This window comes from Pleurodeles waltl, chromosome 4_1 (genome assembly GCF_031143425.1).
Source record: "Pleurodeles waltl isolate 20211129_DDA chromosome 4_1, aPleWal1.hap1.20221129, whole genome shotgun sequence".
NCBI classification, from domain to species: Eukaryota; Metazoa; Chordata; class Amphibia; order Caudata; family Salamandridae; genus Pleurodeles; species Pleurodeles waltl.
In genome coordinates, this window is record NC_090442.1 from 856,860,073 (window position 1) to 856,876,829 (window position 16,757).

A 16,757-nucleotide genomic window follows, 5' to 3' on the forward strand; every position below is an offset into this window, starting at 1 on the left:
GAGTTCAACTCCTTCCCGCTATTCTCCCTCTCTCAAAGACATGTATAGGCGGCGCCAACCATTTTGTTCCTGCTCTCAAAGCTGGCCAACTTCGGAGCCAATTCTGAAGCTGGTTGTGGCAGGACATGAGTTTCTGGGCCTTTGTCCATGACAAATCGAAGAATTCCGCTCTACGATGCTTCGAGATTTCTACTGACTTCCTCTGGTGTGCCTTCGGACCCCAGGGAGTTGAAAGGCCTTCAACCTGAACTACTGCAAGTGGGTTCGCCCTTGGTGCCTGCTGGACCCATGAGTCTCTTCTTCCCTCTGATCCACGTTAGGTCAGGATATGTAGATGCCAATGCTGAGCCTGCCTCCTAAGGAGGCAGTTCTGATTGTTCCCTCAGATGCTGTCTTGACACCTGTCTGACTTTGATCAATGTATCGTCTGAATCCAACCGATGCACTAGCCCATGCTCTTGACTTTTCCACTGGCAGCCCACATTAAGGTCTTACAACCAGGCCATATTACTTCTGAGCCCCTTTTCCCATTCAATGAGGCCCTTACATATACTCTGCTAGAAGCGTGGGCTAAGCCTTGTACTGACCCTCCAGTCAACAGGCAAGTTGCCTGGCACCATCTCCCTTCTCAAGACGACCTGGAATTTTGGTTGCAGCACCCTTATCCAGAAATTATTGTGGTGCAGGCATCTACAAGCCGGACTATCCCCAACACTTTTCCTGCCGTTCACCCTTGCAAGGAATTGAAGCGAGTAGAGCACTTCAGAATACCCCTCTTCTTATTGGCCAGATTGGCCTTGTGATCTGCTGTTATACTTCTGCCCTCAGGGACTCTGTGGTACAAGTGCTCCTCAGTGTAGAAGAAAATCTTCACCCAGTTCTTTCACAGGTAATTCAAGATGGTCATGATGCAGCCAAGTTCACAATACATGGTGGCTTGGATGCCACTGACTCTGTTGGGTGAGCTGTAGGCACTAGCGTTTCCCTTTGTTGCCATATGTGGCTTCTGTCAACTGTGTTCTCAGGTGATGTCCAGTCCTCCCTGATGGACATGCTGTTTGATGGGACTCGCTTCTTTGGGGACTGTCTGACTCTGCCCTTGAATTCTTCAAGGAAAGTAGGGCTACTGCCTGCCCTCTAGGCCTCTCTGCTCAGCCTCACCAGATGTATCCACTTCAATGCTCCTTTTGTGGCTTTGGCCATGGCACCCTTTACCCTCCAGCCTTCTGCCCTGCTCCAGCAGGTAACTCAGCAGTTCAGTGGGAGAAGCCGAGGTGTCCACCGCCCCTACAGCCAAGGTCAGTGTGACACTCAATCCTCCGCCGCCCCCCCATGTCTCCACAGTCCCATGTGTCAAATGTCTTTAGTGTACCTTTACAGGGCCACAGCCAGCTGGTGGGAGGCAGAATTCACCAATTCTATCCAGGTTGTCAAGCAGTCACGTTAAACAGGTGGGACCTGCAGATTGTCTTCAATGGCTACACATTATGCTTCTTTCACTGCACCTTCCACAGACCACTCCCCCCAGCGATGGACAAAGAAGGTGCCAGCATTAAAAGCAGGACATGGTTGTTATTCCAGCTACTTTCTAGTGGACAAGAAGGACAGTTGTCTTTGACCTATTTTAGATCTGCATCCTCTCAGTGCCCTCCTCCAGAAAAGAAACTGAAGATGCTCATCTTCGCTCAGGTCTTGTCTGCCCCCTGACTCTGCAGACTGAATGATTACGTTAGATGTGCAGGATATCTATTTCCACATGCCCGTCTTGCCAGCCCACTGGCGCTGCCTGTGGTTCATGGTGGGACAGGAGCTGTACTCTCCTTTGGTCTCACCATTCCTCTCGGGTGTTCACCAAAGGGATGATGATGTGGCAGCAAAAGTTTGGAGGTCAGGGGTGCCAGTCTTCTCCTACCTCATTGACTGGCTGTTGAAAGCAGGTGTGCCCCTTGCATTTGTCAACCACCTCCAGACTATAGCAAGCCTCCTGTCATTCTTTGGGTTCACTAACATTATGCCAAAGTCATCCTTGTCTTCTTCTCAGATGCTCCACTTTCTTGACACTGTTCGGTCATGCCTTTCCTCTGGACAGAAAGGTCCAGGACATTCAGACTACGATCGTGATCTTTCAGGCTCGGTCCTGCATTTCAATAAGGTTGACTCTAAGGCTGCTGGGACTGATGGGCTCCTGCATTCTGCTGTTGGAGAATGGCATGCGGCATATCCGGGCTCTGCAGCAGGATGTGAAGTACCAGCGGGCTCAGCATCAAGGGAATCTCACCTGCCATGTTCAGATCTTGGAAGAGACTACAAAAGAGATGCAGTGGTGGCTTCTGGACCATGATTGGGTCAGTGACAGATACCCCAACTCTCTCTCTTCCCCCACCCAGAGCTGACAGTGATGATCGATTAATTGCTTCCGGGTTGGGGCGGCCATCCAGAGGTGATGATCAGACATCTCAGGTCTCCGCTATACATCAACCTTTTGGAGCAGAGGGCCAGCCATCCGCTTGGCATTGAAAGTCTTCCATCCGTCTATACAGGTGCACATGGACAGTACCACTGTCATGTGGTACTGCAGCAAACAGTGCAGGTGGGGTCACGGACCCTGTGCCTGGAGGTCTTGAGTGTCTAGAAATGGCTGGACCACCAAGGAATTTTCTTGGTGGTGAAGCACCTGGCATAATCCTTCAATGCCAGGGTGGACAAGCTCAGCTATCCACAGCTACCAGATCACAAATGGCAGCTGTAACTGGTGGTGGCACTAAGGGCCAGATGTAGCAAACGTTTTGCGACTCGCAAACGGCAAAATTTGCCGTTTGCGAGTCGCAAAACGCGTATCCCAATGCAGAAATGCATTTTGCGAGTCGTTACCGACTCGCAAAATGCATTTCAGACTCGCAAATAGGAAGGGGTGTTCCCTTCCTATTTGCGAGTCGCATTGGGATGCAATACCATTTGCGACCGCATATGCGGTCGCAAATGGCATCGCAGTTACCATCCACTTCAATTGGATGGTAACCCAATCGCAAATTGGAAGGGGTCCCCATGGGACCCCTTCCAGTTTGTGACTGGAGCCCAAAATATTTTTTCAGGGCAGGGAGTGGTCCAAGGGACCACTCCCTGCCCTGAAAAAAAACCGAAACTAAAGGTTTCGGTTTTTTTTTAAGTGCAGCTCGTTTTCCCTTAGGGAAAACGGGCTACACTTAAAAAAAAAAAAAAACTGCTTTATTTAAAAGCAGGTCGCTAAGATGGAGGTCTGCTGACGTCAGCAGGCCTCCATGTTAGCGAGTGCCTATACTCGCAATGGGGCCGCAATTTGCGACCCACCTCATGAATATTCATGAGGTGGGTCATTGCGACCCCATTGCGAGTTGCAGTCGGTGTCTGAGACACCGTACTGCATAGCAATTTGCGACTTGCAAATTGCGAGTCGCAGGGACTCGCAATTTGCAAGTCGCAAATTGCTTTTTTCCTACATCTGGCCCTAAGTGTCTTCTGCAAATGGGGAAAACCTTAGCTCAATCTATTAGCCACCCCAGAGAAAGCTCAGGACTTAATGCATTGGAGTTTTCAAGGCGTGTCTAGCTTCGAGACTCGTTGAATTTGAGACTCCTGTATGTCTTTCCAGTGGTACCATTCCTGCTCCGAGTTCTCAAGTAGATCAGAACCAACCAGGTCCAAGTCATCTTAGTGACTCCAGACTGGGCACGGGGAGCAGGGAATCCAGAAATCCTGGGCTTGCATATCTACTCTCTGATCAGGCTGCCTCTCCGGGAGCATCTGGGGTTTCAGCAGAGAGGTCTTCGCATTCTTCACCTTCATGCATGGAGATTGAGCAGTGCCAACTGAATTCTTTCAGTCTTCCCCCTGAGCAAATTGATGTCCTCTTGGCAGCCAGGTGTTGCTCATCAAAGCTTGTATACGCCTGGCACTGGGACAACTTTGTGGTTTGGTGTGGTGCATGCCAAATTGACCTCCTCCAGGCCCAGTTGTCTGACATTTTGCTGTTTGTTCTATCCCTTGCCTGGCAAGTCCTTGCTTTGGGCACTGTTAAAGGTTATCTTTCGGTCCTTTTGGCCTTCTTGTGATTGCCTGATCAGCCTTCATTATTTAAATCATCGTGTGTGATGAGATTTTTTAAAAGGCTGCAGCATCCGTTTCCTTCTTCTCCTTTTGTGATGCTCCAGTGGGATCTCAAACTTGTCCATACCTACTTATTGTGTTCTTCTTTGCAACCACTCCACAGTTGTCCCCTACAGCTCCTCACCCTCAAAACCATGTTCTTAATTGCCATCACCTCAGCATGGCTTGAGTGAGCTCCAGGCTCTGTGTGTCTATCCACCATACATCACCATTTTCACCGGACAAGCTGATTCTGCAAACTAGGGCATCTTTTCTACTAAAAGTTGTGACGCTTCTCCACATCTGTCAAACCATCACTATGCCAGTAGTCCAAGCGTGTTACTGAATTTGAGCAACTTGTTCATTAAGCACCAGATTTGCAACACAATTATTGTAACATCCTCATACCTCACTCAGCACAGCTGATTGTGGACCATGCCCTTCTGTCTGGCTATGTCATGTAGAAAGTGTCAGGGAACACATTTGTGGCATACAGACTAATAAGCAAGGGAGAATCTCGATGTAATTTCCCATCCACTTTAACAAATGGTCCCTTCTTATCCATTGACACGGGCCCATAAGGAACCCTTGGCATAAACATAGAGGAACAGAACAGTGATCCCCTCAAACTACTCTGAAACCTAGAATTTGCAACTCCTGGCAGCTGGGATTCCTGCGGCGATGTAAAGTGGGTATGCCTATGCTTTAAATGCATCTGAAGACAAGGAAGTATTTTGAAATATTCAGGAAGCAATTTTCTTAAAGCAGTCACAATGGAGTGGGCTTTGGGCAATTTGCTGGCAGTTGTGCTACATAGAAATTAATCAAGGTAGGGCTCAGAGTTGAACCCTGTGGAACACCAAAATGTACATGGCTTAAGGAAGATCGATAGGATGAATGGGCTACTGCTTTGGTGCGCCTTAGAAGAAAATATGACAACCAATTTAGTATTCTGTCTTTCACCCTTGCCTACCATAGAAGTTTCTGGAGGTGTCGTTGAGAGGTTGTCGAATGATACAGGGAGTTTATGGAGGGTTAACAAGCAGAACAGAATCAGTTCTGAGCTTAGGTTTAACGCTGAGTTGTTCATTGACTCTGGATTCTGTAATTTCAGAAAGATGTGGTATTGATTAAATTGATCAGTAGTTAAGCAGAGTTTAAGGGTCACAGTTTAGGTCTGTAGTTATGTTTTTTAGTACAAGTACACCAGCTAAGCAATTAATTCTCTGGGTAGTGAAGTTAAGCAGTCCGAGGCCTAGTCGGGGAGGTGGCGTGGGACTGGAGACTCAGCCCTTAACAGTGATTGGGTGACAAGTGATTAATCACTGTACAGCAACTACTTTGTGTCGAAAAGAAAGTAATTGTATTGCATGCAATACATAAAAAGGATCTTTGTATACACACTCTATTACTTGAGAAGCTCTTTTTTCCCAGTGTTTTTGGATTTCTTGACCCACCTGACCCTCAATATCGGTGATCGGATTCACAGTCCTATTGATGCTTTGTAAAATGGTAGGATCTACCACACCTTCTTACACTTTACCCAGACACTGAAGCTTCAATGGACATAAAGATTTTGGAAGTGGGAATTCAAATGTTGTGCTCCATAATGTCACATTTGTCAGTGAAAGATGGGAATCTGGATGAACTGTGCAACTCCTCATTAACTTTTGAACATTCTGTCTTTGAGGACAGTTTCATCGCTGTTCACCTCCAACCTCCTTCTCTGGCTGCTTCTTCTGTCTAAGCTTTCTTCAATCAGACTTGCAGAACTTCTAGTTGTTAAACATCCCGGCATTTTGCAGACAGTCTTTATTCTTGTGTGTGCCCGTATGAGGTCATTTAGGGAGTTTCAGTTGTTGTCCCATGTGAGCTGTAGCTTGTTAGGGCTCCTTTGTGGTGTGAGATGAACCCCTACAAGCTATTGCCATCTTCACTTGCATCACTGGTTTATGTCTGTGAGAACATCACATGGATACCCTTGTGTCTAGATAACCAAGCCATTTGGAAATAGTTTCCAAAGAGTTTATTAGCTAATACTGCTGTGGCAGTTATACCACCTGAATGGAATGAGTTGCGGGCTTTACTCCTCTAATCACAGCATTTTAAGTAGGTATATTTTTTTGAAGATTAATTAAAACCTATGCAAGTAAAGCTCCTGGAATTTGTCAAATCAAAATAGTAAAAATATTTGCATTCATATTATAACAGGTAATCCCAGTTAGCTAAAAGATATGTAAGAGTCCCAAATGCTCTTAAATATCATTATCCACAAGTACATAAATTCAGATTGGGTATGAGTCCTACAATTAATATAAATTCAACTACAGATACAACACAACATAAGATATACTTTATGTTATCAATATGCAAGTATAATAGGTGGTGCTGTTTGTCTTCTCCTCAAGTTTAATCAATAAGATAAATTAATTTGATCAGTTTGCCAACGGGGCACTAGATAGTGGCAGACATGCAAAATGTTTCAGCTCTATTAATTGTAATTGTGTCATACTTTTGGAAAATTGGCTTAACCAATTTAAGTTGATCTGCTTTAACCGTAGGGTACATACATAGTTGGTACAATATTGATTTCAGTTTGCCTTCACAGAGCCAACATTTGCGTTTGCCATCACTCACCCAAGTGGCTCAGATATATACTACTGAGAGCAATTAGAAACACAATTGTGTATCTTCCTGCTAGCAATATTCGTAGGGTTAATTTAGTGTCAGTTTCAAGAGCAAGGGATGCTCTATTAAACTTGCTAAATGCCTCATAATCACTTTGGAATGGCTTCTGTCTATAATTTGCATCATACTGTTTCTCTTTATTCAAACAAATCAATTGTTCATTGATGGAGTTCATTTGCTCTGCCCGTTCCTTAATAAACATGTTACCTCCAGATGTTCATACCAAAGCCAATTCTTATGGGAGTCTGTAAGGGCATTCTTCCGTCAACAACAATATTTTATAACTAACGAGTCAAGCAGTTAGTGTCATGTTCTCAAGACCTAGGTCTAACCTCAGATGTGTAGCTGATATGAAAAATGAAATATCATTTTTTTAAACAAATACTAAATACGTTTTTAGAGTTCTACACAGTCTTTTTCCAAAAGGACTATTACATACACTAGAGCTTTACACAGTCCTATTTCAAAAGGACTATTACATAAGCTATGTGTGTTCCAAACGGAGGACTTTAGTGAGGCATCTGTTTCTACTGCTTGCTGAGATTGGGAGCCTCCCATTATCAATCATGATGCTTCCCTCGTGAATGCGTTCTCTCATTCAAGTTTTTACTGTTTTCACAAAGCTCTCCTTCTTGTACCCATGTTGAACCTTTATTGTGAAGAGAGCTAATGTAGAGCAACAAGCTTCTTGAGTGTAAAATGGCGGTTTCCGATGTCACCCTTAAACAGAACTGTCTGCAATCTAGACCACAAGACCCCATTCTATAATGACTTTGAGTACTGCTTGTGAAGCTCCGTTTGCCAACCACTTGAATGTCAGAAAGAATCTAATGCACAGCTGTTATAGATAGGGGGTAGGCAGGTATCCATGCTTGGAACTGGGTGGAGGGCCTCGCAGTCAGTCTGTAGTATTCTTTCTATATGCTCTGTGCAGTCCTCAGACTGCCCCAACAATTCTCTTACCCAGTACCCTTCCACACCATCACCAGTCTGAAGGGGCTGCTTACCACAACGACATCAGAGATGGTGGTTCAAGAAACCAGGCCGGATGCTTCTCCTGTGAACTGGCAGTGTATCTGCCAGACACTGCCTCAGTGAAACTGTGAATGAGCAATGTGGCAAGGCACACCAATTGCTCTGCTCCTTGACGCCATCTGAGATCAGGTGTAGACCTACTGTGCAAAGGTGTCCACTTCTGGGTGAGAGCACCTCCTAGAGCATCTGCCAGGACCTCAGTGTTGGAGTTACTCCAAAGGATTAAGTTGCCTAGACAGCGCATAGCATCCACTTTGGTTGTGGTGTCATCCCATTCAGCTTCCCTTTATTGTTGAATTTGCAACCTCTAGCCTGTCTATAGAGTCTGGTATAATGGAGTGCTGGTGCTTGCTGGGAGTCACCATTCATGAAAAAACATGTTACACTGTCTACAGCCACATTCACCATGGCCATTACAGTACCATGAAATTTAATTTCCTGGAAGCCTTCTCTGTTAATGACTTTATCTGCTGCACTAAATAAGCCTCCTCCACTTTGAAGAACTTGTGGGAACCTCTTGGAATCACCATCTCGGAGAGCCTGCCCTTGACAAAAAGTGTGACACATGGGCCTTTGCCAGCTAAAGCATGCCCTGATGTTGCACCCTCATCAGCCCTTTGCAAAGAGTACTCTGAATTCTAGGTACCGGCAGCGATTCTGTGTTTCTTTACCTGCTGTTCGATTGTCTCAACTCCTAATCCAGTAATGCAGTGGACACCTTTATGCTGTCAAATCCGTCTGAGACCTTTCTTGAGTCGCCACACAGCAGACTAACATCTAAAGCTCCATGATCCAATTTGTTCTGTAGGTCGGTTTGTGAGATGTGGATAGCCAGAAGGATATGTCAATATACTTAATTCTGTATCCACGCTTGTGCAGTTGTTCAGGGATTCATGTTGTCATTTGCTATCTTCTGGAGACTTCAAAGACTTTGGTCACTGTTCCAGTGTAAATTAAGACTGGAATAGAGGCTTTGTCTTCCCCAACCAGAGTCTTGTCAACTGCAAAATCCCCAACAGTGTAGGAGAGCTGAAGTCCTGGCTTAACCCTGTACCACAGGATAAGGAAGCACCCATTGAGTACAGTAGTACAAACAAATCTAGTATGCGGCCTGTCCAGCCAAATGAAGAGGCACACACAAGTCCCATAGACTCCAGACGTCAATGTAGAAATTTGATGGATCCAGTCAGCACAACATGTATCATTCAGGGAGAGGAATCGCCAGTCCGAGGGGACCATCAGCAGGCTGGCAAGTGGGAACAGAGCTCCACACTCTCAAACAACATCAGAGAACAACCTCACTCTATCGAGACATCACTCATGGGGAAAGAAGCCACAAATGCTGATGAGGGGATAAGGCACAGGACCCAGGTGCTGTCCAAGGTCAGGAATAGAAAGGTTAGCTTAGCTGAATCATGGGTTGTAGCGAAGAAGCGCGGATGAATGTTGTGTTGTGTTTCACCCCTCCCCTCTCCCAACACACATCCGATTAGATCCACAGGAAACCAACAGCCTTTAATTCAAGTTGGGGATGCAGCAAGTGCACTACGCTGAGGCAGTGAGTCATTTACGCAACCTCATCACTCTTTTGGGTATCCACTTAGTGCTTCTAATCAGGTCCGCAATGCTAGCTGCACTGGAATTAGGCAACTCACCAAGCCAGAAAATACACAGCGAGGAAGTGTCTGTCAAGTGTTCACAGCAGGGTCTGGGATCCTTCTCCCTTCAATCTTCCACCCTATGCCCTCGTTCAAGTAAAAATGGCCATCACACTGTGGACCATAGCGGGAGGATGGTGCCTCCAGTTTGGCAGGTCAAGGGGTCAAGGAAGTCATGGCACCATTTCAAGATTACTACTGCATGGCCAGGTACTCAGATAATATTTTCAAGTGAGTTGAATGTGGTCACCACGCCACCTTGCGGTTCTGTTTATAAGGACACAACCTTGTGTTCTGCCAGAGTCAATTGCAGAATCTCACTCCTGAGATTCACTGTAGACTTTGGCTTCTCTGCATGCAATATAAGTTCCCAACACTGTGGTGCCTAACTGTATCCATGGGGACTTTGGATCGATCAGAGGGCGGTGAGAAGCTGTGAGAAATATGAGCTGCATTAGTTGAAGCAGGCCACACCTACATTCAAAGCTAAAACTGGACCAGAACGTTTAACTTTTTATCTAGAAAACCAAAGTTTCAAATTTTAGTGATTTCTTAGAGAAAGGCCATTCTGATGGTTAAAACCTTTGTACGGGACTTTCACTAAATTTGAGATGGTCTCTTACACCAAGAAGTTTAATATTCAGTGCTTTCAAAAAACAATTCATGAATAGTTAGAATTTTTCTTTCTCTGTACTTAATAGGGCCTAAGTTATATGTTTTAGTGACTGTGCATGTTCCTGCTAATTTTTCACAGGTGCTCGAGCTAACTGAACATATCAAGGCTAAGAATGAGGAGGACGATCCAGTTATTGCAGCTGTGAACACAAAAGTGGAGGAGTGGAAGGTATAGAATTAGGTTCAGTTTTGTACTTAACTCCAATTACTGTACAGAAAGTAATTGTAGTATGTGGTGTAAGCGAATATTAATTACTTATATTCATATTTATTTTTCAGAGAATCTTGGCTTCCAAGGATGATGAAATCATTGAGTACCAACAGATGTTGCATGACCTGAGAGAAAAACTCAAAAATGCCCAACTTGATGCTGATAAGGGTAATGTTATGGCCCTTCAACAGGTAACTGTTGACGTGATGTCTTTGGGTTGTTTGTACAGTAATCTAGTATTTAAATCACTGTCCTCAAAAAAGCAGAAAAGTTAACACAAATTAATACAGAACAGCACCAATTTTGAGCAATGCAGAGTGTTGGTGTGTTGCCCATTTTTAAGTACTACGCATTTTGGTATATAACCAAATAAATGTGGTAGGCATAGCATGATTAAGTGCAGAAGACAATATTAGAACCTTGATGTCCTAGTTTCATAGTCCATAGTTAAGCAAATAGTCCACATCCATGCCTTGAGGGTTCTTTCACCAGACCCCCACCGCCTCAGCGTCGCTATCTGGGCACACGGGGGACCCCAAGCTCATCACCAACAGCCAGAGGCAGCAGGCCTCCACCTGCTTAAGCCCTGAAGGCTCCCCCTCTACCTACCTCAACACTCCTGAGGTACCCCTCCAACCCCCAAATCGGCATTCACTTCAAAGTGGCTGTGGGGGGACCTTCCTTTTCCTTGTCAGGAGGGAGCCAGCAGTAAGGGGGCCACTCATCTACCTGTGGCCCCCGTGCATTCAATGCACTGCCTTGAGGGCTCCAAGGTGCTGCAACTAGGTCCCTCTGCCTCAGCGTCACTTTCCAGGCACATGCGGGGGCCTTCAGTTTACCGTCATCAGCCTGAGAGCAGCAGGACCCTACACCATGGGGCGTCCCCCTTGTGGTCCAGTGGGATGCCCAAAACTCAAGAGACCCATAAGCACCACGGGGTGATTTACCCCCTCTGACCCCATATCTTGACACTATTGATGCAGTGCATCCCGTGAGGCGCCTGTAGACACCTGGAGGCTTGGATGATCGAATTGGGAGGCTTTCCCGCCGCTTATGAGTGGTGGGACTTGGTGAGCTGGTGTTGTGGCCTACAATGTTCTGCCCAAATACCCTTCCGCTTTGAAACACACGTCCTGGTGTGTGATAGGACTGCCATTTGCGAACTAGCACCTGCCACTATCTACATCTTGACCCAAAATCCCGTGGCTTGACGGGCCTTCTATGCCGCTGCCTTCAGTCTCCCCAACCCATAACACTAGACGCTTGCCAACTGCACCATTTGGAGAACCAAGATTGTTGGACAGGACCTCCCTCTGGGACTCATGAGACTACAACAAGGGAAGTCTTCCCATGCCTTATTACACCTATCTACTTCCCCGTCTTGGCACCAGGCCTCGGGCCACGCAAAAAGCAGTTAATAGCGGCAGACTCATGTGGTGGCACACCCTGGCCCATGTGACCTTGAGGATTATCCCTTTGCCTCGCCCCAGCTGCTGGCAGCTCTAACCGCCTTGTCCCATTCGCAAGGCCCATCATATTGTAGTGCTGGGACCACAAAAAGCCAAATTCTGCCAAACCCCACACAACGGATAGGCTCCACTCAGCCACTATGGCTCCATCTTCAGCATCCGCAGTTCCACCTTCCACCATCCCAGCCACACCCTTAGCAGGGCCTACCTCATCGATGACCACATTGGACAAGCTAGACCAAGTGCTGGCCACCGTTGAACACTCATGGGTCTCTATGGGCACATACCTCGATACACTGCCTACTGGACTCAGTTTTCTATGCTACTGTAAGGAAAAGCCTTCCTTGGCATGGTTACCCCCTGACTTTTTGCCTTTTGTTGATGCCGGTTATTATTGAACGTGTGCTGGGACCCTGCTAACCAGGCCCCAGCACCAGTGTTCTTTCCCTAAACTGTACCTTTGTTCCCACAATTGGCACAGCCCTGGCACACAGATAAGTCCCTTGTAAATGGTACCCCTGGTACCAAGGGCCCTGCTGCCAGGGAAGGTCTCTAAGGGCTACAGCATGTCTTATGCCACCCTGAGGACCCCTCACTCAGCACATGCATACTGCCTCACAGCTTGTGTGTGCTGGTGGGGAGAAAAAGATTAAGTCAACATGGCACCCCCCTCAGAGTGCCATGCCCACAATCTACTGGCTGTGACATAGGTAAATCACCTTTATAGCAGGCCTTACAGCCCTAAGGCAGGGTGCACTATATCACAAGTGAGGGCATATATGCATGAGAACTATGTCCCTACAGTGTCTAAGTAAACCCTTAGACATTGTACGTGCAGGGTAGCCATAAAAAGTATATGGTCTGGGAGTTTGTCAAACACGAACTCTACAGTTTCATAATGGCTACACTGAAATCTGGGAAGTTTGGCATCAAACTTCTCAGCACAATAAATGCACACTAATGCCAGTGTGGGATTTATTGTAAAATACTCCCAGAGGGCATCTTAGAGATGCCCCCTGAATACCAGTCTGACTCCTAGTGCTAGGCTGACCAGTTTCTGCCAGCCTGCCACAACCAGACGAGTTTCTGGCCACATGGGGTGAGTGCCTTTGTCACTCTGTGGCCAGAAGCCTGTACTGGGTGGAGGTGCTTCTCACCTCCCCCTGCAGGAACTGTAACACCTGGCGGTGAGCCTCAAAGGCTCATGTCTTTTGTTACAGCACCCTAGGGCATTCCAGCTAGTGGAGATGCCCGCCCCTGGACACAGCCCCCACTTGTGGTGGCAAGGCAGAATAGGATAATGAGAAAAACAAGGAGGAGTCACCCACCAGTGAGGACAGCCCCTAAGGTGTCCTGAGCTGAGGTGACCCCTGCCTTTAGAAATCCTCCATCTTGAGATTGGGGGATTTCCCCAATAGGAATAGGGATGTGCCCCCATCCCTTCAGGGAGGAGGCACAAAGAATGTGTAGCCACCCTCCAGGACAGTAGCTATTGGCTACTGCCCCCCAGACCCAAACTCACCCCTGAATTTAGTATTTAGGGGCGACCCTGAACCCAGGAAATCAGATTCCTGCAACCTACATAAAGAAGGACTGCTGACCTGAAAGTCCTGCAGAGACTACGAAGACGACAACTGACTTGGCCCCAGCCCTACCGGCCTGTCTCCAGACTCTAAAAGAACCTGCACAGCGATGCATCCAACAGGGACCAATGGCCTATGAGGACTCAGAGTGCAACAAAGAAACAACTTTCAAAGAACTCTCCCTTCCCGCCGGAAGCGTGAGACTTCTCACTCTGCATCCAACTCCCCCGGCTCGAGCTCCAGAGAACAAACACCTCAGAGAGGACTCCCAGATAACTGCGACGACGTGAGTAACCTGAGTCGACCCCCCTACACCCCCACAGCGACGTCTGCAGAGAGGATCCAGAGGCTCCCCCTGACCGTGACTGCCTGGTAACAAGGAACCCGACGCCTGGACCAAGCACTGCACCCGCAGCCCCCTGGACCGAGAGGAACCAGCCCCCAGTGCAGGAGTGACTAGCAGGCGGCCCTCTTCCTAGCCCAGTTGGTGGCTGGCCTGAGAAGCCCCCCTGTGCCCTGTCTGCATTGCCTAAAGTGACCCCCGGGTCCCTCCATTGCTTCCTATAGCAAACCCGATGCCAACTTTGCACACTGCACCCGGCTGCCCCTGTGCTGCTGAGGGTGCATTTTGTGTGCCTGTTTGTGCCCCCCCACCCCAGTGCTGTACAAAACCCCCCTGGTCTGCTCCCCGAGGACGCGGGTACTTACCTGCCAGCAGACCTGAACTTGAGCACCCTTGTTCTCCATAGGCGCCTATGTTTTTTGTGCCCTCCTTTGACCCCTGCACCTGACTGGCCCTGTGTTGCTGGTGCAGTGACTTTGGGGTTGTCTTGAACCCCCCACGGTGGGCTGCCTATACCCAGGAGACTGACTGTGTAAGTGCTTCACTTATCTGAGAACCTTAACCATACTTACCTCCCCCAGGAACTGTTGATTTGTGCAGTGTCCACTTTTAAAATAGCTTATTGCCATTTTAACTAAAACTGTGTGTACTACTGCTTTGAATCAAAGTTCTATACTTACCTGTGTGAAGTACCTTGCATTGTATATACTTACCTCAAATCTTGAATCTTGTGGTTCTAAAATAAATTAAGAAAAGGTATTTTTCTATTTAAAAAAAGCTATTGACCTGGAGTTAAGTCTTTGAGTGTGTGTTCCTCATTTATTGCCTGTGTGTGTACAACAAATGCTTAACACTACCCTCTGATAAGCCTACTGCTCGTGCACACTACCACAAAATAGAGCATTCGAATTATCAAATTTTGCCACTATTGACCTCTAAGGGGAACCCTTGGACTCGTGCACACTATCTCTCACTTTGAGATAGTATATACAGAGCCAACGTCCTGCAGCTACTATCAACCGTTAGCTCTCGGACAAAGTTACAGATGGAGAGAGAGCTCTAGCCACCCTACAGGCCATCACAATAGGCAATCAAAGTTCCATCCAGGACATCCAGAAACGGGTCAGCCACTTAGAGGATAGAGCGGAACACATTGAAGGCCACTCATGGAAGAGCAACATACGACTCTTGTGCTTGCTAGAAGGGGTGGAGGGCCAGGACCCAATCATGTACCTAAAAGTATGGATTAAGTCATTTACCCCCCACATCTGAATTCACCCCCTGCTTTAACTTGGAATGAGTGTAGGAAAGTGCTTCTTTTGATATGGTCACCCCCACCCCACCCCACATGATTGATTTCTGGTGCAATTTCGACAGAAAGTGCACTGGGTCCCTGCTGAACAGGTCCCCAGTGCCAGATCTTGTCCCCCAAAATTTCACAGTGTTTTCTACCAATTGGCAAACCTTTAGCTACCACTGTAAGTCCCTAGTAAATGGTACACGTGGTACCTAGGGCATGGGGTACTAAACGAAGGCACCTGAGGGCTGGAGCACGAAGTGTGCCACCCTTAGGGGACCCTCTCTTTAAGTGCACACAGTCTGCTTTCGCAGGCTGCATGTCTTGTTGCAGAACTAAAATTAAAACATGACATGGCACACAGCCTGTGTGCCCCGCCCCCTTTACACTGCATGCAATATATGTACTGTACCCCTCTAGCAGGCCTTCCAGCCCTAAATGCCGGGTGCATTTTATTATATGTCACGGCATAGCTGCATGAACAGATATGCCCCTGCTATGTCTGTTGATGCCCAGACATAGTAAGTGAACAGTGAAGCCATTTAAAGTGCATGTGCTAGTCATTACGAGTTCCTTAGCTACATGATGGCTTCACCACTGACAATAAGGATATTTGATATCAAACATCTCGTATTAATAAACCCTCACTGAATCCACTGATGAATTTATTAATACATGCACTGAGAAGTGTCCCCTGAAAACCTACCAACTCCTAGAGTGGGCACTGACTGGTCAAAACCAGTACAGCCACCTTAGACAGAGTTCTGACCCCCTGAAGTAAGATACAATGCTCTCGAGAGCTTAGAACAAAGGCTTGGCCTGGGCAGAGGTGTGACCTCCTCTCCCAGGCAGGATGGACATTCCAGGGCAGGGATCTTCAAAGCCCTTGCCGCCTTTGAAATGCGACCCAGGCCTCTCTAAATGGCAGAGAAGGTCGACCCTCAGTTCCCGACCCCACCTTTGACAGCTGGACTGGCAGCAAAATTAGTTAAATTAGGAGGAGTGCCCACTTCATGTCAATCCCACCCTGAGCTGAAGTGAATGCTACTTTTTAAATTCCTCCATCTTTGCTGTGCCCTCTTCCCAAAGGCAGTGGTCATAAGAAGGGTGTTGTCACCCTAAAGGTGAGTAGCCCATTGACTGCCACCTGGCACTCCCTGTAAAGTCCCTAAATTCAGTATTTAGGGTGCACCCCTAGAACTTTAATTCCTGATGACCTAAGAAGAGCCAGACACTACAAAGTCACAGCAGCAGAGAAGACTGAAGATGCCAACAGGCTTGGCCCCAGCCCTACTTGCCTGTCTGCAGCCCTGGAAGAACCTGCTGCAGCCCTGGAAGAACCTGCTGCAGAAGAAGATTTGTCCTGCAGCCCAGCGACCTTCAAAGCCTTGGGAGGACTGCCTGCCTTTGATAAAGACCAAGAACCCATGTGGGCAGCAGACTTGTCTAACAGAAGCCAACTTCAAAGAAGAAGTGTGACTTAAGAACACTGAACCGCCTCTGGACCCCACCGCTGCCACCAGTGTAGGAAGCTGGCTCTCTATATAGTGCACTATATATAGAGAGTCAGCTTCCTACGTTGGTGGAACAGAATTGGGGTCTGCGGCTTTGCTGATGCCACTTGGTCAATAAGTGACTACACAAGTAAATCCAAAAACTTGACATTAGATAAATTG

At 47.2% G+C, this 16,757-nt stretch overlaps 1 protein-coding gene across 2 annotated transcripts in view; it reads left to right on the forward strand.

The window, feature by feature from the left end:
- The window catches only part of CEP290 (centrosomal protein 290), a 1,276,764-nt gene that overhangs the window by 189,541 nt on the left and 1,070,466 nt on the right, over positions 1-16,757 (forward strand). For both annotated transcript variants that reach the window (XM_069229617.1, XM_069229618.1), the window contains 2 exons: positions 10,258-10,347; positions 10,458-10,580. In XM_069229617.1, coding sequence (XP_069085718.1) covers positions 10,258-10,347; positions 10,458-10,580 — 213 coding nt within the window. The remainder of the gene's footprint in view (positions 1-10,257; positions 10,348-10,457; positions 10,581-16,757) is intronic.